This window comes from Marmota flaviventris, chromosome 14 (assembly GCF_047511675.1).
Source record: "Marmota flaviventris isolate mMarFla1 chromosome 14, mMarFla1.hap1, whole genome shotgun sequence".
In the NCBI taxonomy this organism is placed as follows: Eukaryota; Metazoa; Chordata; class Mammalia; order Rodentia; family Sciuridae; genus Marmota; species Marmota flaviventris.
The window spans coordinates 10,474,343-10,497,296 of NC_092511.1; the positions used below are offsets into that span (position 1 = coordinate 10,474,343).

Consider the following 22,954-nt stretch of genomic DNA (forward strand, 5'->3'; position numbering starts at 1 on the left):
TTTACTGGTTGCAGAGCAGGTGGCTGGTGACTAGACACCTCTACTTCTGTCGTCCCTGAGCAAGTCACTTAGGCCCTCTGGGCCTCAGTTTGTTAATCAACAGTGTGTTGCACTGAATAATTTCTGAGACCTTTAATACTGCAAGTGGAAGCAAGGGTCTTAAAATAGACTGTCAGAACAGCCTTCCCTGTAAGGAACTGCATGTTTTTGTTCACCTGAATTAATAGTTGTGGGGCCGGACAAAGCCCATCTCCAGTAAGCTCATCCCACTTCCTGGATCAGTGCTGCTGGCACAGCTGCTGCCGACATGCTCAGGTGGCATTTCTGGACTCCTGTTTCTGTGTGGACAGACGCTACCTAGTTTGGGACAAATATGTTGTCCCCTTTCTTCTGAAGTAGTTCAGAGGCTTATAAGGTGCCAAAGTTTAAACAAGGAACTCAACCCTGGGCTAGATAAGCAGCAGAAGGTGGTGAGTGAGCCATTGTGCAATCTCCTTCCAAGGTGGCCAGATCTTCGCCAGAGGACTCTGCAGCTACATCCAGAGGAGTAGGAGTGAGTGGAAGTCTATGGTGATGCAGATGCCAGGCAAAGTGATGTTATTCTCAGAGGGTGAAGCTGGACAGGTGTGTGCATGGTGGAGGTGGGAGCCTGTGGGGTGAGGTGTGGAGACCGCTGCCCTGACATGTGGGATGGCAGAGCCCCATAGAGAGCCCCGTTACAACCAGGCTGTGGCTTTGACAGAGCAATATGGAAACTGATCAGGGGGAGCCTCCCGTATCACCTAAACTTATTTAAAATTATTCTTCATGACAAAGGATTATCTTATATCACCTCATCTTCCTAGTCTGAACCTTTGTCTAAATTATTTCCTTGAGGGTAAGGGCAGGAGACTGGGGTTCCTTGTCTGGATGGGTGCCTCAGGTGGACACTAGTCACTGTGCAGGTGTGGGTGCCCCTTCTCCCACCCGCCACTTTGGCTACTGCTGAGGCTTGGGTTTGGTGTGAGATTCATTAGACCAGCCAGAGCCCTGTCATCCGGTGCACACTTTGGCAGGGGAAGCGAATGCCAGCAAGTGATACCTCAGGGTCCTTATTCTACATAGAGGAAGCAGCCCTTCTGTGGTTACATGGACCTGAAAATGTGTCACCCTAACACGCTGATGCTGACAAACCGTGGAGGCCCTAGCCTCCTCACATGCCGACCTTGTTCTGGCCGTGGCCTTTCAGTCAAAATTCCTGTAACAGCAGCGAGGGGCAGCAGAGCTCACACCTTGGGCCCCCCCGTCTATCTGACAGAACCTCACCCACACAACCTCGCATGAAACTCAACAACTTTGTGGGATAAATAATACAACCCTATTCTTACACATGACTAAAGGTTCGGAGAGGTAGAACACTTTGCCCAAGGTCACAGAACCAACCTGCCTTGAATCCATGTCCATTCTTCCTCCATCCCGTGGCACCTGATCCCAACCGCAGCCGCTCCTCAGCCTCGCTCCCTTTCTCACGCAACCCACCGCCATGGTCAACTTCCTGAACCAGAGTTTTAGATACCTTGCTAAAGGCATTCTACCCAGGAAAAGGTAGCATACGAAAAAAAGGAAAAAAGAGGCAGTCAATAGGAGACGATATTTTGATCACTTAGTAGAACAAAGAAAAAAAGGTCAAAATGGCAGGCTGGTCACCATTTATATACAGCTTTATTTGAAATTTGTTGACATCACTGAGACAATCAGGTGTTGCTCGTGTTGCCCTGGGAACAGCGCTCAGCTCTGATGTTCTCTGTCCCCAGAGGAGGGCCAGGGAAGGCGCGTTACACCCAGTGCTGCCCGGCACCAAGGGCTGTGCTGAAAGTTCTCAGGGCTGGATGAGTCCTCCTGGCGGCCAGGAGGAGAGAGCCCGCTTCGGCTTCGTGGCCGGCCTGCCACAGGTGTTTAGCCTGCTCCTCTGCATCCCAGTGCCCTTGCTGGAGGTGGCGGATGAGGTGTGGATAGAAGGGAGTGGAGACACACTTCACCAACAGTCCAGCGTCCAGGAGCAGGGAAAGAAGCTCTTGGTCACAGTTGGAGACATTCACCTTCAAGAAAGACGACAGCAGAATGTGAGTGGGCATGCGGAACCTCTCCCCGCAGAGCCACGCCCGCTCCACTGGGCCACTCAGCTTCCTTTCGCCTTCACGGTTATACGTACCTTTGCCCGGGCTTAACAGCACCTGCTCCAAGAAATGCACATAGGACAGAACATCTCGGAGGTCACAGAGTGGGGATGATGGACATGGTTTCCTTGCAACTTAAGGAGACATTACCACACACCAAGAACCCTGCTTGACTCCTCGCTACATCAGCATATACGGAGTGCCGAAAGCTGTGCTAAATATTGCACAAACATCACCTCCCTGAGTCCTCCCAATTCAACCCTGTGAAACTGGCACTTTCCCTTGTCAGTTTTACACATAAGGAATTTAGGTGTTAAGCCTGTGCTCTGGACGCCCACGCTGACCATCTCATGGGTACTCCCATCAGGGCTACATTTGTTCACCCAATTCTCTTACTGAGTATAGATCTACATGAAAATAATCTTTTCAGAACAAGACCTTTTCTCTGCCACATCAAGAATCCATCTTGCAACCCAATGACATGAACAGGACATCCAATAGGGGGTTTTAAACTGTTCTTGCTCTAAGAAGCCCTTATCAACCTAACTTTTAAGTAAGTGTTCAGAGGCTCTGTGGCCACACTAGCTCTCTCCCTGGTCTTATCTTCTTAGTCTACATGTAGTTTTCCACAGTTTTGATAATTAGTTTGTATTTTTCTGTTTTATATTATTGTCCATATTTTTGTAAGAAATGAAGTTTCTTACCCATATCAGAAATTTTCATTTACGCTAGTGTCACAAAACAGCATCGTGACAGGATCTTCTTAATGTTTCTGTTTTAATTAATTTTGACTGTAGGAACCTCAAAAATAATATGGCATTTCAAAACCAATTAACTAATGTGTAGGCCAACTATACTATAAAACCATATACAATGTGCTCTTCCTGCTTGTTTTGTCCCAGAAGGCAAGGCCTGAAGATGAGCAGACTGACTGTTGCAAGACTTAAGTACAAGGACAAGTTATCACCCACCATACACAGTGTCTTCTCTACAACCTAGGGAACATTCCACTCCAGCCCACATCAGCTCCAATGACACTTTCATGGTGACATTTTCTTTTGGCCAAGCTCCCGGTTTTAGTCATAATGAATACCTTAGTCTGTTAAATACAATTCTGTTTTGGTTACATTTTGTTTATAGGAGTTTCACATTTTTATATTATCAGAAAAGAATCTATTGCTTTATGACTTTTTCTGTTACTTTAAAGCACAAGTTGTAATTCTTCAAAGGAACTGATATATATATATATATATATATATATATATATATATATATATTTCAGTTATATTAACATGTACATTAACATGTAAAAATACACATATTTTTTCTGACTTTTAAGTGGTTAACTCATAAACTAATCAGGAGTTGACTTTGGTATATGATCTGTGGAAAACCACATGTCCTTAACGTTGGATTAACTGGTGCTTTAAGGGCTGGAGGGAGACAACAGAGCCTGTCATTTTTGGACTCTGTCTGGAAGTTTAAGTACGAGACAAGTCCAGAAGGATTAGTTGATTTAATTCCCCTGATCAAATAAACCCTGAATTAGAGTGAGAGACAGTTTGGTAGTGTGAAAAGACAGACTTTTGATCCTGGTTCCTTTGCTGAACTGCTGTGTGACCTTGTTAAGGACAATCTCTCTGGGTCCAGTCTCCACATGAGAAAATAGACTGATGGTAAGGCTCAGAGATAAGAGGCACTTTTAAGTGCCTAGCACAATGCCTGGGGCAGAGCTCAAGCTCAGTAAATAGCTGAAGTTATTACAGTCAAACCAACCAGGAATGAAGGCTGTTCTGAAGGGGGAAGGATTTGTAAATCACAAGACGAGGAATCGCTGGCCATCTCTGTTAGAGATGTTAGGGTTTTTGTGTGTCAGCAATTAGTTTTTAAGAATAAATGAAACTTTGCAGGTCTTGGGAAAGAAATCTATTAAAGCACAAAGCACTACTGTCTTCCAAGCCATTAAAATGTTATCTGCTTAATTCCTCTTTCAACAATAGGTAATGAACCTTCTCTGAATTAAAATCTTTGATTTTATGGATTTACATCAAGCTAAGAGTAATTACAGTAATGAGGTAAACTGAAATCCCAGTAGCCTAATGCATGCAGGGCCTCATTTCAATTACTTTAAAGAAGATTATTTATTATTATTTCACTGTTTACTTTAAGGAAGAATATTTGTCTTATTTTTACATATACTATCACTTAATAAAAGTTATTAAAAATATCAACTACAATGGCAGAAAAGCATAAAACCCTTGTGTATAGTTGGAATAAAAAAAATGCCTGCAGATAATTTTTTGTATTTATTTGAATACAATATTCAGATTCTATTTTCTCAGCATGCCATCAGCTCCACTCCTGGCATGACATTTAATAGTGCACTTCTTCCGCAACCACTTAGGACACATCACCTGACTTATGTTCTAACCACAAGAGGAAGAAAATCTTTGAAAATCCAACCTTGACCATCTCTGGGACCACAACCTGAAGCTGGGCTTGACAGCTCTGGTTTGGTAGTCCTGTGCATGTATCCACCTCCACACTACCTTATTTACTGTGTTATTTACTGTGTTATTTCATATGGCAGTCCCTGCAAGAGACAATGCCTTTAAGCACAGGGATGATGATATGATGCCCTACTAATCACTTCAGATCCAGGCTGTGCATGCAGGGGCTAGATACACCTGTTCACACCAAGGATATCAACCAACCACCAGTGCTGTTTATGGTTGAAATGCTTAACCTAAGGAGTTTGCTAGCTGCCTATCACTGGAAGGACCCACCGAGACCTCTGCGCAGAATGAATGCAGAGCTTCATTCTTCAAGAAGAGTGAGCAGAGGTGAGGATGGATGATAGTGGGTGAAAGTAATGGGTTTTGCTATGATCCTGTTTAAATGACAGACATGCCTGAGAAAACAGCCTCTAAGAGCAGAAAGAACAGTCATTAAAGAGGTAAGTCTGAGACCAATAGGTATCTGCAAAACATAGGAAAGAACTTGCCTGGTTGTTTGCATCACTTGGATCACTTTTGCTCAGCTTGGTGTGGACACAATTAGTAGTAGTCCAACTAATGCTAGGGTTAACACCAAATGACTAAGCAGATTCCAGGAAAGACCCCAACCCAATCTTCCTGCTGTCACAGTACACCAAGGCAGAAAAGAAAATGTGCAAGCCACAGCTGGGCTGGAGAAGGCAGCCCCAAGGGGGGCATTCCAGTGAGTAAGAGAGTCCCGTCAGGGAGATGCTAGCTGGAAAGTGGGAAAAGGAAGGGGAGCATCAAAGAAAAGAAGGTTTCTTGGTTGTATGTGTCAATTCACAGATGCTTTTCTGATCATATTAAGGTTCTTCCTCCAACCTAGACACTGGCATCATCATAAATAACAGTGGCAGGTTCTTGATGCCTTCACAGCAAGATCTGAGGGGGAGGAATCATATTCATGAAATACATGAAGGTCTGCCATTGGAGGAAGCACCTTGCTAATTCTGGGCATCTCCCCAGGGCAGGACTAAAGTCAACATGCTTGAGATAAAGAGGTGCAATGAGCTCTACCCAAAACAGCACAGAACTCCCAGAAGGTGGCAGCCACCCAACCCCTGGAGTGGCTCAGCAGAGCCTGGGTGAGGGAGTAGGATGACAAAGGAGGCCTGCCTGGGCAAACCATTGGGCCACCCTGTTCCCGTTTTTTTTCAGCACTGACTTATATTCTTCAAGGTGCTTTCCACAGTCCCATTTCTCTAGTGATTCCTGGATTCTAGATTCCTTTTCCAATGTAACCAGCTCTCTCAGTTCAATAGAAGCGTATGGTTAAGAATGATGAACATTAGGTCTGGGATTTGGATTTCAGCTCTGGCTGCTCACTAGCTTTGTGACCTCTTAGTTCTCATCTGTGAAATTAGAATAGTATCTTCTTATAGGATTATTAAGATGCTGAAGTGACTAAGAATCACTAAGATAGAAATGTGTCTGTCACGATGCCTGGCAAAGTGATGAAACTTGAAAGAGGGAATTATCATTGGCATCAGGGAGAGACCTTGCATGAGGTGTTCATGATTGTGCTGTGACACTCCCTTTCTAACTCCATGAATTACTCCGACTAGGCACGGCAGGGGTCCAGGATAGCCCTTGGACATGGGGTGGGGGCAGACACTGAGCACCACCAAAGAGGAGGTGGCAGCAGAAAGCAGAAGCCATTGCACATTTGGAATTATGAAATTGGAACATTTTCTGTACACAAAACTATTTTTTTTTAAATAATAAGTCACATTTATTGTGTATGCTTAAGTTTTGTGTCATAAACTTTTTAAAACCCTACTAAGTATATACTAGTAGTATGCCTATGTTACAGATGAGGATTAAGGCCAGAGAGTACAAGTATATTTGTAAAGTTAGCTAATAGGAATTTGCATTTTGTCATTTGTCTTTAGGAATGAAATATATTCAACTACATCAACTATCTTTGAGTCATAGTGCTATAGGTAACTTTTGTATTCTTCTTTATATTATTATTTATTTTCTGTCTTTCCTCTTTCATAAACATTTTATGTGTATTTTGAAATCAAAGAAAATTATTAGCTATTCTAAACAATAGAGAGATTGACTAATAATATCACCATTATAATTATTTAAACATAAATTTCAATTTCTATCTATCTCATTTCACTGTCAAATTACAGAGAATTTTGCACATTTTATAGTAGTACAGATTTAATTAGGATTTACATAAGATATGGAAATATAATCAACAAATATATTACTCAAAGTCCTGAAAAAAGAATAATTCAATATTAGAATTTAATGTGAAATATATAATTTTCTCTCATTCCTTTTGTATATCCAAGGTTGTAGAGTCTCTTATTTTTTTTATTTCAAAATCTTTGGAATGTTTTATTTCTCAAGCCAAGTCAATAAACCCTAGGTTTCTGGTTTTACATGAATAAATATATACTTTCACCTGTGCTATTTAAATTCTAAAACTTTGTGGTGATTTAAAGAGGCCTTTAAACAAAGAAAGTTCCCTTTTTCAATAGAGAGAGGATTTAAAATACACAAGTATCATAATCATCATTACTTTTCATATCTTCTTCCTCTGGATTAAATTCTGTTCTTTGTGAAATTTATTCTTTGGGGATTATTTAAGTGAAACTTACATCAAAATGTTTTGTTTGTTTGTTTCTTTTTTTGGTTTAAAAATATCTTTATCCTTCATAGTGTGATTGTTTAGCTGAATATAGAATTCTAGATTGACAGCTTCTTATCTTCACTTTGAAAATTTTAGTTCACATTTTTCTCATGTCTTGTGATGCTATTAGGACTTCAATGCCAATTTAAATTTTGTTCTTTTGTAAAAAACTGGCATTTTGTCTTTGGAGGCATTAAGATTTATTTTTCCTTTGTTGGTTTCACTATAGTAAACATAACATAAATTATTTATATATATATATATATATATATATATAACTATTAAAGGACATCCATTTTGAATTTGAGAATTCAAATCTTTTTAATTTGGAAATGTTTTCAGTTATTAGCTTTGAAAATATAATCTCCCTCCTATTCTTTCTATTCTATTTGTGGAACTCTACTCATACTTTGGAAATTTTCATACATCCTGTATAAATTTCTGTGCTGAATTCTGTTTTTCTTTTATTTTAAATTTATCTTCTAATTCTCTAGGCCATTCTTAGGTAGTGTCTAATCTGCTATTTTATCATATTCACTGACTTTTAAATTTCTGTATCTATGTGTCTACTTATCTATGTATCATGAGGAAGCTTGTCTACCTAGGTCATGTTTTGAGACACACAGCTTTCTTTGGCCACTTGTTTTCTACTATTTATAGTAAGATCCAAATGATTTTCATTCCCACATCTTTATAATCCAAAGTGATACATAAACAGGAAAACAATCTACTAAAAGCAAGAACAATGTCCTCAACATAACTACCAGAAGTGTGAGAAGTCAAAGAACTTCACATAGTTGAAAAATCTGATAGTCTATTAGACAAGTATCATTTGAACAACTAAAACACAAAACTATTACAAAACTGGAGGAGTTTACTTTGATGGAATGAGCTGAGAGACTTCCACCTGAACAGAGGCTATTCTAGAGGCGAGTTTTGAACACTCCAGCAGGGGCACCCAGCTTGGAGAGAACAAGGTCTTAAAGGTGCACTCTCAGTCTTACGGGGACTGGTGCAGGGAATCCAGCAGTCGGTACTACACAGGGTTTTAACTATTCACTGACAATATCATCTTTAAGAAGGACTCTGCATTTCTGGCCCAGGAAAGAGACTGTTGGTCATCTGTAAAAGGTTACGAGCTCAACAACAGGGGTGTTGAGCAATTTCACCAAAGGTGTTGCAATTTCAGAAAAGCTTAGAGGAAGAATGAGTCCTGCTATTGGAGGGAAAGCCAGTACAACCTCTGGCATCAGCACTTAAGCGTCATCCTTGTAACTGCAAACACCTATAAAGCTGTCAGCATCTGATAATGAACAGCGAAATGACACACACTATCAGCAAACAAGAGAGGGAGTCTTTGTACTTGTGCACTGTACTAGACCAATTGCTATCAGAGGAGTCCCTTTGCCAGATGTTGTTTCTTTTAATGTCCACAGGAGCTACCGTCAATAACCAATAAGGGAGAAACTAAAGTTATTGATGAACTCTATCCCCCTGCTAATGGACATAGTACATAGTAAAATAAAAACTAAAAAAGAAAAGTTTTAGATTTTTCACAATACCAAAGATGATTTAAAAATAGCTTGCCAAGAGTCCTGCAAAAATGCTCACAGAAACTCTTCTTTTAGAAAAGTATAACATGACCCTTTAATGGTGTTGGAAGAGCAATGACAAATTGTAGTAATTTCATATTTCATTTATACAGCATTCTTGAAATGACAAAATTATAGAGATGAAGAAGAGATCAGTAGTTGCCAAGGTCTATCTGGGAGGCAGGGCAGGTGAAGGTGGCTGAGGCTATGAAGGACAGTCTGAGGCATCCTTGTGAAGGAACGTTCTGAATTGTGACTACAGTGGTAGACACATGAATTCACATGTGACAAAACCAGTGAAATCCCAAGAAGGTTGATACAGTATCAATATCAATATCCTGATCATAAAATTATATTAGAGCTATGCAAGACTTTACCATTGGGGAAACTGGGTGAGGAGTGTTAGGAGACCTCACTGTAATAGTTCTTCCCATTGAATGGAATTTAAAATTATCTTAAAATAAAAAGTTGAAAGATATTTTAAAAAATGGGAAGCACTGCAAAAGTTCGGCTCTCTGGAGGATGTAAAGGGTCTAAAGATACTCAGCTTTTTTTGTTAAACACATTTTAAGGGCACAGAGGGGCTAGTTTATCATGAACACTCAACTTAGTGTACAGAAATTAATTATGTCTCATTATAGAATTCCTAAAAGTAAGCGTCCCATGGTAGTAAGTGATATCTTTCAGCAATTTATACCTGTGACTTTGATTTTTGTGTCCCAAGAGTACTGAGGTTTTATGCTATCATGACAACTTCAGGTAATTTATAGCCACAGTTTACACGTTAGTTTCAAAACCACAAGTCTCAGCACCCACCATGCAGCATATAAGTTCAGATCAAGGTATTGTGAGGTCTACCAGTGCCATGTAAAAACTGCTCAAATGCCATAGAGGTCCATTTAGTTTTTAATTTTGATAGTCATTGTGTGGGGGAAGGGGAGCTGTGCAAGCAGGTTAGCTAGAAGTTTAGAACCCTGTTCTAGTTTTAGTTCTGACCAAATGAGTTTAAGAAAAAGAATCTTTAAAATGAAAATGGATCCACTGGCCTATGGAATCGGGAGTGCACCAGGAAAGCTCCACAAAGGATAAGGATGGGAAGGCAACGTGTACTCCACCACTGTCCTGCTCTCCAAGAGGCCAGTGAGAGCGCCTGGACAGAGACCGGCAGGGCGCTGGTGGGAAAGGCTCTGAAAACATGCAGCCTGACTTCCTTCAGTTTGCTCTGCTTTTTGATTTCTTGCATTTAAAGAAAAAACAGGCTATGATAAACTCACTATAATTCTCAATTTCATATGAATTTTCAAACTTATGTACAGATAGGCAAAGGGGGCTACCAACAGACAGCCCCTTATTCCTTACTTCAGTCAGGACTGATTATCAGTGACAATAGAGGCATTCCCAAACCTTTGCTGACTTTGAAAATACAGCTTAGTGACTAAAGGCACAGGAATTCTCTCATTTTGTTCATAAGGAGTGTTTCCAAATACAACGATATTCTACTTTCTATAACCATTTACATAACTTTCTATATCCTTTGTCATTAATAAAATTTTATATCTATGGTATAATTTTATCAATCTCTTTATTGTCTTCGGTGGCAAACATACTTCTGATCTAGCTTTCTCTTTCCCTCTCTGGTCTTCAGAGGATATCCTGGCACATTTTTGTTTAAAAATATATTTTATACACATAAAAAGATACAATGTGTATAAAATATGTTATATATTATATACATATCCATGCATAGTGAAGTTATATATGTATGTGTCAAAGTATGCATGTGTACACACACAGTTCAAATGAAAGTGATCTCTGTAAACAAGGCTTTCAGAAACAACATAACTTGTTAAAACATGACCCTGAGCTATCTAATTGTAAAGTGTAAATTTTTTTATAATATTTATTTTTTAGTTGTAGTTGTACATGATATCTTTCTTTATTTTTATGTGGTGCTGAGGATCGAACCCAGGGCCTCGCTAGACAAGTGCTCTACTGCTGAGCCACAACCCCAGCCCTTGTAAAGTGTAAATTTTAAAAAGGAAGAGAAAGCTTCTTTAATCATGATAACAGAAGCCTGAGGAAGGAATCCTAAGACTTGACTTCAGTATCTCTATCTTCAAGCCTCAGGTTGCCAGAGGAAAAGAGTTTGAGATTTCAGAAGGTGACAGTAAATACTACTGGAAACTCACCTTTAATTAGCAGCTAACCAAACACATACCCAGGGATAGAATATCCATTGGATGCTAGAAGTTTCCTGTCCCCAAATTCCAAGTGTCAAGAAAGGTCTGCTGGTCCATGAGATTAATATACCACTTCTCTACAAAAACAGCTTTCTGACTTGTCTTTGTATTCTCAGCACCCAGAGTCTGGTTCACAGGCGGGGCTCAGTAAACATTTGTGAAACAAATACATATGGACTGAACAGAACAGACACAGCTCTCTAGTGAGAGAATACTGTAGGTAAAGTAATTTTAAGTTAACCGTGGTTACTGTTTATGAGTGCCAATTCATTTCTATAAAACAAAGATAAATAGTAAATTCAACTGGGCATACCTTGCTGACAGTTGAGATTTGCTCTAGGCCCATGGCATGCAGATTGTCATCTTGGGTCTCAAGGAGAAGTTTCAGAGACGGGAGCAGGAGGGACTGATGCAGCAGAAGCAGGCTCAGCTCCTTTATGCCCTGGAAGCATAGGAACAGGTGAGCATGATTCATGGATCATTTCCTAGCCCTCTGCTACTCTTGATGCCTCTTTCCACCCTTTTGCTATAAGAGAGGGAGAAAGAGAGGTGTAGGGAAGGGAAGGAGTGAGAGGGGGAGGGAGCAGGGAAGGGAGAACATGCACAAAATACACACAGGACCATACTGAATATCGGAGTTGGTATCCGCTTCACTCACTCCATGTAAACTGTGATCATCCTTCCAATCTGTTATATTTGTCTACAACATAGCTTTTAAACTATAAAATTAATTAAGAAAGCATAGGACAACATAGCTTTTAATGGCTGCATGGTACTCATCATATGAATCTAGTACTATAATTTATTCTCCTAAACTCAGGTTAGTTTCCTCACAAGTAGAATGGGGACATTTATATCTACTTTGTACTTTTTGGTGTGTGTGTGTGAGAGAGAGAGATATCAGTGCTTACTGTTAATTATGTCTAGTTGTCATACACTTAAACAAAGGATATCAGAAAAAAATTTAAATGATTTCTAATTCTAAAGTTGAGGTGAAGTGAATCTTTAGCATAACTAAGACATTCCATGAAAATTATCCTATCTGTGGTGCATAAAAATAAAACTGTGGCCCTATGAAGGTGTGTCTGAACTGTATTCTCAGCTTTTTATTGGATCTGTCATGAGAAAACAGGTTTTAAATAAGGTAACAAATGATAATCCTTTACAATGAAGTAACAAAAGTATAATGTATAAAACAAAATATAAACGAATTTTTAAAAAATCTGCAAGCTGTTTTGTCCTGCTGAGCTGGCTACCTTTAGTGCCCTGGCCGTAGCTGTAACATAAAAAAACCAAACTCTTGGACCAATGACCAGACAATGAGCACAGCCCCATCATACTACAGCATGGCTGTTTCAAGAAAAGAATGGAGGATCACTACCCTCTGGGGACTGATTTTTCCCCTGTGCTACTCAAACAGTAGCAGATCAGAGAAGAAAAACTCAAATGTATGTTTTCACAATTCCTTTACATTATAATAGAGTGAAGATAAAATGACACAAAGAAGCTCCAGTTAACAGTTAGAATAAAATTCTCCACTGGAATTCCACACACTATAGGTCTTTCTCTTTTTTTTTCCCCTTCTTCCTCTCCTTTACCCAGAAGGTCTCTCCTAGGAATTGGGGCCAGGCCTTCACATTTCAGAGTAGAAGGCTGTGTTCTACAAACTGGTGTGACAACAGTCAATACAGCAGCATAGCTGTTTGTAAAATGTACACTTCAAGCATCACAGATTCTAATTCAGAAAAACACTAGGCGTGCTTACAGAACACACCACACAGAGGAGTCTTGCAAGCATCTGGGCCAAACAGAATGTTTTTCATCTGGGATGCAGAAAATATCTAGGAGGATGAAGCATAAACTCCCAAATATGACTCTGGCCTGGCTTCCTTGTCCCACTTGCTTCTTGTGACCTGGTTCTCCTTTTCTCAGGTTTCAGCAGCATTCACTGTCTGCACAGCCCAGAAGGAATACGGTCCAGGGACCTCTCTGGGAAGGTGGAGCCATTATGTATTAGCACCCTCCAATACCATAGCCATAAGCCATGAGCCACATTAGAGAGATAAAACTAGTGCATATAAGTAAAATTAGAAATCCAGTACCTTAAGTTTTAATTGTAATGTTCACAAGTCACCAGTGGCTACCATATTGAATGGAACAACTGCCAGGTGTTGGCAAGAATATTTTTTCTTCTCATATTCCAAACATGCTTGGCACATACCATACTTAAAAATACTTGTATACAATCCTCTTGCCTAACACTCATATTTGCTTACTCAGTAAGTTATTAGTAATGAGAAAAAAAGCATTTCTCAGCAAGTTATGATGTTTAGACTAAGCGTAACACTTGACTGACCTTAGCTTTAATGACAAATTTTATGAAATAACCTGTATGCTCTTCTGAACAAGCATAATGCACAGTTGGCACACAGCCAGGCAAGGACACTTGAAGGGAGGAACTTAGTTTATGTGAGCCACTGAGAATGCTTGATCTCTTAATTAAAAGTTATTGGCCAAATACTTCTGTCTTCTATGTTTGTTGTATATTTTCAGGGGCACTGCAATTGGGGCATTTATTGAGATTTACAAAGGTATTTGGGGAATGCAAGAAAGGCCAAAGCAGCCAAGAAAACCACAAAACACTTAATTCAGCACCTTTACAGTTCCAAGTTGTTAGAACATCATGACACAGACCACCACAAGAGAGAGGCTTGAATGAAGAGGATTAGGTGGGCATGGCTCAGAGCCAGTTCATAATCCTGGGCATTTCTTCTCCCCAAAGACTTTGATCTAGTGTGATATACTAGGACATGGTTCCTGTGGCCTGATGGTGATCAGAGAAGATAGACTGGTGCACCAATATTCCTTCTGACCTCACACAATCCTGATGGTCTCAAGGTATCTAGAATCAAAAGGTATTCAACCAGAGACTAAGTCAGCAAGGGGAGCATGAGGTACGAGAAGTTCAAGGATCAACTGCACAGGCCCAGAGGGTGTGTCATATCTACCAGTCATTGCTCTGGGGCCGCAAGATTGCTTGTAGTACTTACTCTCCAACAAGACCTGGAATGAGCTGTGTTCCTCTACAGCAGCCCCTCGTCCTGCTGGTTCTGCAGACCTAGGTGATTACACTTGTGATTATGTACTGCATCTGGGCCAGTTGGGGATTCCAGAGGCCTTAGTTTCCTGTCCTCTAGAGCTTCTCAGATTACACTGGCTTTGGAGCTTGACCACTAGGCTACTGCTGATGCCTCTTGGTCTATGTCTCCACATGGGAATGCAGCTGCTCTGAACTGAACTCTACTTATGCATCATTTCATTTAGTTTTCTCCTCAAATCCTCTGAGGTAGGTACTATGTCAGTCCCACCAATCAGATGAGGCAAGCAGAGTATAGAAAGGTTAAATAACTTGAATGTCATCAGATTCTAAAAATCAAGCTCCTGGCATTATCAAAAGTGGCTCAACCATGAGGGAGAACAATCATACTTGAGATTCTGAAGCTGGGGGTTAGCCGGGTTTCCTCATTAGCTGGGTGACATACTCCCACACAACAGCCTGTAAGCATCTGTGACTCTAATTCATGCTGTGCCTCAGTGAAATCATGGACCTTCAGGGTCAGTCACAAATAGCTGGAACTTGGAATTTTAGATCTGCAAATGCCAAGAACCTAATTCATGCCAATTTCTTATTCTTTACATCCTTCACTCTTAATGCTTCATATATTGCCATGGATACAAGGTAAGAAAGACCTATAACTTTCAAGATTGTGGGACACATGTGACCTGCAAGGAACAGTGATTATATCTTGCTGGTAGTATTATCCATCAGGAAAACCATTACCGCCATAATAGCAGGAAACCATGAAAAGGCATTCTGAAGAGTCATGGCGAAAAACAAATCTATAAATATGAGAGCTTTTCATGGGATGGGAAATAGAAATGAAAAAAAAGGGTGAATCCACTTTAAGAACCCTCTAGTAAACAACTGGGCACACACATTCCATTAACCAGGGTTATGGTTTTAAAAAATGAGTCATGGATGATGATGATGATGATTTACTATAGTGATATAAAATATTATGAAACTCTGAAATTAAGCTACATGACCTCCAGATGTGGTCAAATAAACAAGAGAATTCCACTTTGTAATAATAGTGCTTCTTTAGTAACATTTTTAATTCATATGTGAGCACATTGAGCCATTGACAAGAGCAATATATACCACTGGCAAACTTCCTGTGATCAAGGCACATGAGGGGAAAAAAAAAAATCTATAAATGTGACCAATTAAGAGAAAGAAACTGAGGCAGCACAAAAAAATGAAAAGTCACCGAGGCAACAGAACTCCTTTAATAATTATCTTTCATTTCATTCAACTGGAGCACAGAAGTCATAATAATCTACTCTGAAGTGGGTTTTAATCTACTACCTCTTCCACCCCAAGAAAATTAAGGCCTTATGGATGGTAGTGAGTGCTGTGTGTGAAACAGTGCATAGGTGGTCTCAGTTCAAGTCTCCTCACAGCCTGGGAACACCATGGAAGAGACAGAACGAGAGTCCCTCTGAGATTTTCTGAGACCAGAAAACAAGGTGTGGAGAAGACTGCAGGTAGTGCTGAGGCCCTATGTGAACAGGGCAGCCTGGTGCATCCCTAGGCCCCCTTTTGCTCTGCATGTGTGGCGTGCCCAGTTCTGTGGAGAGCAAGGAGAGCCCTTTCTGTGAAGTGGTGAGAGGAGGACTGTAGAAAAACGTGCTCTAGGTGCTGTGCTTCTATTGTGACCTCCAAAAAGCATGCAGGAATCACTGACTGGAGATCCTGAGATCAATCAGTAGCAGTGATATAATGTAGTATTCTACTTTTCCAAGTACCTCAACCTGGCTGTACAAGCAGATCAAGCACTGAATCATCACAGGTATTTAACTTCTCATTGAACCACTAAGTCTTACTTTTTGGTTTTTAAAAAAAAAAAAAAAAAGCACAACTTGTGACCTATTTCCTTTGATGTCCAAGAAGATTTACCTAAAATTTAAATGTCATATGAACAAGATTTACTACTACAATGGACACCCATGCACATCTGTTACCTATTCCTAGGTGGCTAACAGACAATGTAAAATTGCAACTGAGCTTTGATTACCTGGCCAGTGGATGATGTCAAGGTCAAAGATTCAGTAGTCACATCATCAGCTAGCTTATATTCTTTGCCTTAGAAAAGTTAATGGTAAAACCAAACCAATAAAGATATTTAAAAACACAAACTCTTCTAGGCAATGGGAGAGATCCTAATAATCTTACCTCTCAACCATTAGTAAGTTTAGATGCTAGCTTCTTATAAGCCATTACTGAAAAAAGTATATGGACAAGAAAAAACTAACAATAAAAGCTTATACAACTGCAGATATGCACTTATACAAGGGAAGACATGCACTTGCAAAGTATCACAAATGTTGCAACAATGGCTTATCTGAAAATACTCTTTTTTTGAGCATTCAACAGAGACTTGATCTGAAGAGCCATATACAACTGAGGAAGTTGAAGTGACCCTTGACCTCAGAGTCTCTGTTCCATCAGCTATCAGTGGAGATAAGGACCCTCTTACAGGCCGTGTTGAAGGTTGAAGGAGATGTTTAAGTGAAACTCTTGAGTGCTAGTAAACATTGGTTATGACCATTACCGGTAGCTTGTCAGACAATAACTCTAGATCCTAAATAATGTTCTTCCCTCAGCAGAACTGACAGCGGGACACTTCTGGCATTTGGTCCTGGTCTGACAATGCTTAATCTTAGCGTACATTAAGGTGAAGGGGAAACCCACATTATTCACGTACTCTTGCCCTGGTGTAGATAACAAACTGTGTTGAGGCCCACTCTATGCAGGGCTGAACCCTGCCCTGGGGACACAGAGACATTCAGTCACAGGTCCCATCTTACAGGTGTTCACAATACAGCAAAGAGGATCACAGGTCAGTAAGCAGCTAGTATCAGTGGGTCATGGTACAAAGCCCAAATCATACTCCTCTGGGGTAAGGGGATGTTGTTTTTGAGGTTGGTATTTTAAATATTTCATAGAATAATTTCGTCATTCTGCTGGTTGGACGACTTCCTTAAATGGATAAAATATTTTAAAATTCAATCAAAAAATGCTTATCCATTCTCTCACTTGGAAAACAATTCATTAAATGTGCATTCATAATAAGAATAGTTTCCTTGAGTGATTACAATGAGGATGTTATCTACAATTTTATTTTCAACTTTATCTCCTATGTGGTAGAAACTCAAACCCAATTAATCAATTTAATGCCATTATCTAAATGCTTAAATTTAAGACATGTAAATTGCTCAAATATGCTGCTGAGTTAGTATTCATGGAAGGGGGCTGCAATTAATAGAATGTACTAAGTGTTTACACATACACATCTAAGTATGTTTACATACATTAATGTAATACGTATAATACATACTATGTTACATGAATAACATATTACAATAGACTAATATATTAGTACATATAATATATATTATACATATATATTTATTGTCTGAGAGTCAAATCATGAGATTAAATAGAGAACAAAGGTCAAAATGGCTAGGTTTTTACCATGTCATAGAATAAATATTATAGTTATACAATCGTGTTTCAATTTTATGTCAAGAGGTATGTAAAATTCAGAGTGGTTATTTGTTACTGGCCAAGGAAACTGCTAGAGCTTATTACCACTTTACAACCGACCCGGTTCAAACAGGTAACACATGAGCTACTGTGACCTCCTCAGAACACAAACTTGGGTTAGACATAAGGGCATCCAGAGAGAACTAGAACTGGAACTGGGTTACACTCTGGGACTTGCAAAAGGAATACTGCTTCAGAGCTCTGAGGAAGAGAAAACCACTCCTAAACATCCTTTCAGCATTGCTCTTCTTCATTAGATCCATTACAAATTATGGGCTTCTACCAGCAATGGCACAAGCTAAACGTTCCTCAGGTACAGTCACTGGTGTTGCTTAGAATAAAGAGTTTTGATAAGAGAGAGGATCCTTGGGGAATCCACTTGAAACACCTACTCACCTCTGCGGGCAGCATATGCTTGGTGCCATATAAAGAGCGACAGATCTTCAAAACTTCATCCCCCAGCTCCTCCTTGTTGTCCACTGTACATCTGGTCAGCATTTCTGTAGCTAGTCTCATCCATGGATTACTGGTTATACTGGTTCTAATGGAGGAAGAGTCAAAGCACTGGAAATTAGAGCTCTCAAAATTGCAGTAGGAGACTTTAAAACAGAAAAGAAATTCCACTTTATGAAATAAAATGCTAATGGCAGACTACAATCAGAAACTAGATAAGTTCCTTCGACGTGATCTTGAAGAGAAGACAGCATGTGAAGGCGGAAGCAGCGTGCTGTGGCATCAACAAGCAGCACAGGAGCACGGGAACAGAAGATGGTATAGAAAGGCCTGAGCTTTGAAGCCAGCCCCCTTGACTTATTTCCTGGGTAACTCTGAGAAGTTATTTAATACTCTTAACCCAGCTGCATGGTTCTGGGGAAGTTGTGCAACTCTTTTGGGCCTGTTATTTTCTAGTGAAAGGCAATTTAATGTTTTTGCCTGGCAGAGTTCTTTATTTAATGAATGAAGTATGTCACTGTGGCATTACTCTTACTAGCAAGCACACTTTAATATTCACTAGGCTACTCCTGGCTCCTGCTGATACTGTTGTTACTACTACTGCAATGGAGTCAGCTCAGGAGCTTGACTGAAGAGCAACAGATAGTATGTGGTGTGCTTTGTACTTCATGTTGCTTTCTTGTATTTAGAACATGGTTTGCCTTTTCTTTTCCTTCTCTGGCTGCCACTATTCCATGTTTCATATAAACATTGCCAGGAGCTTGTATATAAAGAACTGGTACTGACTCTGTTTAGAGTTGGTAAGTACTTTATCATTTATTAAGGGTCTGTTGTCTCCTTAGCAAAGCACTAGGTTCTAGACATTCAACAAGCAGGAGTGGGCCTTCCCTTGAAGGAAGTCTAGTCCTTGCCTGCTGAAAACAATTTCAAGTACAATAGTGATAAGGAGACCTACAACACTAGCCTTTGGCAGCATTGGTGTGTCAGCTCAAACAATCTCTGAGGACAAAGAATACTGCCTATCTCAAGATACAAAGAGCTCCGAGAGAGCTCCTGATGGGCTGAGGAGTCTTGCTAAACTAAAGGATATACCTCCACTCTCCTCCTCAGAGGTCCGGGGCCTTTCTCTACTGGACTACCTCTTAAGAGTAAGAACGCTAATCTGCCAGGACAATGGGCCCATGGTCAACATGGCTTTGACAACAAAAGATCAAAACACTTTCACCAGCTAGTTGTAATATAGTGGGTGAAAAACGATGAATCTTCCAGAAGTACAAATCTGGTATATTTTCCGTGAGCACTGTATTTTCCTATAAGGGACTAAAACCCAAAACCAAAGTTGATACAGGCTGATCATCCCTAACCCAAAATCTCCCAATCCAAAATATACTCCAAAATCTGGCACTTTTTTAGATTGGACAAGATGAACAAAGGTGGAAAATTCCATTCCCGATCTCATGTGACAGGTTGCCATCAAAATCCAGGCCATCAAAAACACTGTGCATAGGTGTTTTTAAGACTTTGTGTAGGGTGTAGATGAAACCTAAATGAATTCACATTATGTATATTTAAATATTCAAAAATTTGAAATTCTTTTGGTCCCAAGCATTTCAGCCAAGAGATACTCAATTTATATTAGTAAACTAGCTGTCATGTAGATCAAGCAAATTCTTTAACTTATAGTCTTTTTATTGCATTGACTAGCAACATGCAGTCATTCTTACACTATCTTCCTTTTTTTTTTTTTTGGCTATTTTAGAAATACTAAAGTCAAAATTTGATTGGAGGGAAAATACTTTTAAGGGGTACACAGGTTGCTTAATGCTTTGTCCTCATTGTAATGATATAATAAAGTAGTTGTCATGTACAGGATAGCAGTTTAAAAATTATTTCATAGGTGACTTCAAAAGTAAGAATATATTATAAAACTAATAGTTCTTGTATATAAATGCTTGTAAATGTTATAAATGCAATAGATGTTTTAAGTGAAGTTGCTTTGAGTTCACTTAAAATGAACCAAGTGAATGACTTGGCCAAGTGAATAACTTTTAAATGTCATTTTAATGTTCTATAAGTAAAAGAAACTGAAAAACCACATAATTAACTTATCTAATAGTCATGTCACATTTAGAGTTCAGAAATGAGGGTATAAGGAAATCTACAAATGAACTCTAATAATTTCCTAAAGAGTGAAGCATTACTGACAATCCAATCAGTGGGCTCTGGGCCTGCTTCACATTATGCTCACCAGAAGTTTGTTCAGAAACAGATTCCAGGTCCCACTAAAGAGAGCTGGACTCAGGATGTATTCTTTAACATACCCCCAGCTCTGCCAAGAGAATCCACTGTCACAAAGGCACTGGAGATTTCATGATGAACTGGGAGAGTCTGCAATGCAGAGCTCAAACAGTACAGGTAGAAACCTGTTCTTGAAGGCTGCAAGCCAGCATGCCACTAGCCACAGATGACAGGATCCGAGAAACACCTTTTTCTTCCTGAAAATGTTTGGTTAAAAATCAAACCAAAATAGGAACACTGCTCTCCTTGGTTTGCTTCAGAAATTCCTAATAGTCTCATCTTTGGGTTCACATAAAGAGTCTTCTTCAGATGTTCTTTCAGTTCTAAACTGATTACAAAATGATGTTATCTTCAGGAGGACGTCCTTAACTTCTCACACATGGAGATGGGCACTGGCCTGGGGCAGAGCTTAGGGAACAAACAGCATCCGAGCAGGCTGGGCCTCACCAATGAGATACTGTGGCTCATGACAGCCAGCACGTGCAATCAGAGGAAATCTGGCCACTTCTTCCAAAAAAGGCGGGGGGGGGGGTGGTGTGTGTGGTTGGTTTGTGGCTGCTAGCACAGGGACTGGAGAAGCAACCCATGCTGATGAAAGCAGCAGCTGTCAGCCCAGCAGGAAACAGAAGAAACAACATAAGCAGAAATGGAAGCCAGATATTAGGTACAACTGAGTCTCCTCCACTTATTAGCTCTGTGATGCCTGATATTATTTAAGTTCTGAGCTACTATTCCTTCATCTACAAAATCAGCTAACATCACCTTCCTTTGTAGGTCTGTGTGAATGATTGATAACCTATGTAAATTGTACATAATGGTGTGCAACCCCAACAAGTGGGAATGATTCATTTAACCCACATGGAGCTTACAATGCTGTGTCAAAAGATAGGCAAGAAATTCTCTGGAACAAAATACTGGAACAAAGTTATTGTGTTGACATCATAAATTGGATATGTTTATCCAGCAGAGTCTGAAACTTTTGAAGAAAAAGTGTAAGAAAAAGTGAGTGTAGGAGCAAGGAGAAATAGAAAGACATTGCAGTATTTCAAAACCAATGCTAATGACCTTAGAAGGCAAATATTGATTAAACACACACACACACACCACATACACCCACACACCTTCCTTTTCCAATTTTGCTTTCTAAGGTTTCAGTTACTCATGGTCAGCTACAAATACTAAATGGAAAATGCCAGATTATATAATTTATAAGTTTTAAATTGCATACTTATCCAGTGTATCCATGTTGTATATAATATTCTTCCATTAGCCATTTAACATCTCTGTTAATAGATCAACCATCTAGGTATCTCAGTACCTGTGTTCAAACAATTCCTATTTCACTTAATAATGGCCCCAAAGTTCAAGAGCAGTGATTTTGGGAATCTGGATGTGCCAAACAGAAGGCTCACAGTGTCTTCTTTAAGTGACTAATGGAAAGTTCTGAATTTCATGAGAAAAAAATCCCATGTGCTGAGGCAGAAAGAACTATGGTTAAGAACGAATCTTTTAACTGTGAAGTTTTGAATAAGGAAAATAAATTCATGCTAGTTTAATTGTTGAACTTAAGATGCAACTCACAGTGCATGAAGAGTGCTTAGTTAAGATGGAAACGGCATTAAACTTTGTGTGTGTGTGTGTGTGTGTGTGTGTGTATGTATGTATGTATGTATGTACAGGAAAAACATGGACCACATAGAGTTCAGTGGTGTCCAAAGGTTCAGGAAGCCCTGTAGGTCATGGAACGCACACCCCTCAAATAAGGGGAACATACTTATATTCTTTCACTGGCTCTTTAGAGATGCTACATTTTCAGAAATGTAGTCTAGACCAAAGACCTCTAATTAGGCTAACTGCAATACTTACCTATTTTCACTTTCCATAGGTGGCCAGGCTTGCAAGAGCAAAACCAAGTGCTGAAATTCCACCTCATGCTGACTAGATGCCAAGAGTTCCATGAATAGAGAGTACCGGTTCTCTTCATTCTCAACATCAGCTATGTCTACCTGGAAGTAGAAATACACTCTTGAAACTAATGGCAAAGCTACTTAACTGGTTTACAGAAGAATTCAAATTTGATTACTTTGATTAAACACTTGAAAATTTTTATAATGTGCTTAGGGAAAATTCAACAACATCCAAAAACAAAACAAACTACTAAGGTTTGGGTGTTGTTTGTCACTCAAATGTCCGTTCATATGTTGGGAGCCTGATGTCTGTGCAGTGATGCTAGATAGTAGGAAACACTGGGAGGTGGGGCCTAATGGTTCCAAGATCACTGGGGGTTTGACTTGGGAGGACCTTTTCTCTCTTTCAGCTTCCATTGACAATGTGATCTCCCCTCACACACGGGCTCCCACT

General features: G+C 39.8%; 1 protein-coding gene across 2 annotated transcripts in view; it reads right to left on the minus strand.

Moving 5' to 3' along the window:
* Positions 1-1,682: 1,682 nt before the first annotated feature.
* Positions 1,683-22,954, minus strand: part of Nbas (NBAS subunit of NRZ tethering complex) — a 340,725-nt gene continuing 319,453 nt past the window's right edge. For both annotated transcript variants that reach the window (XM_071601352.1, XM_071601351.1), the window contains exons 49-52: positions 22,460-22,599; positions 18,239-18,383; positions 11,486-11,614; positions 1,683-2,078 (exon numbers count right to left, since the gene is read on the minus strand). In XM_071601352.1, coding sequence (XP_071457453.1) covers positions 1,815-2,078; positions 11,486-11,614; positions 18,239-18,383; positions 22,460-22,599 — 678 coding nt within the window. In that variant the 3' untranslated portion in view covers positions 1,683-1,814. The remainder of the gene's footprint in view (positions 2,079-11,485; positions 11,615-18,238; positions 18,384-22,459; positions 22,600-22,954) is intronic.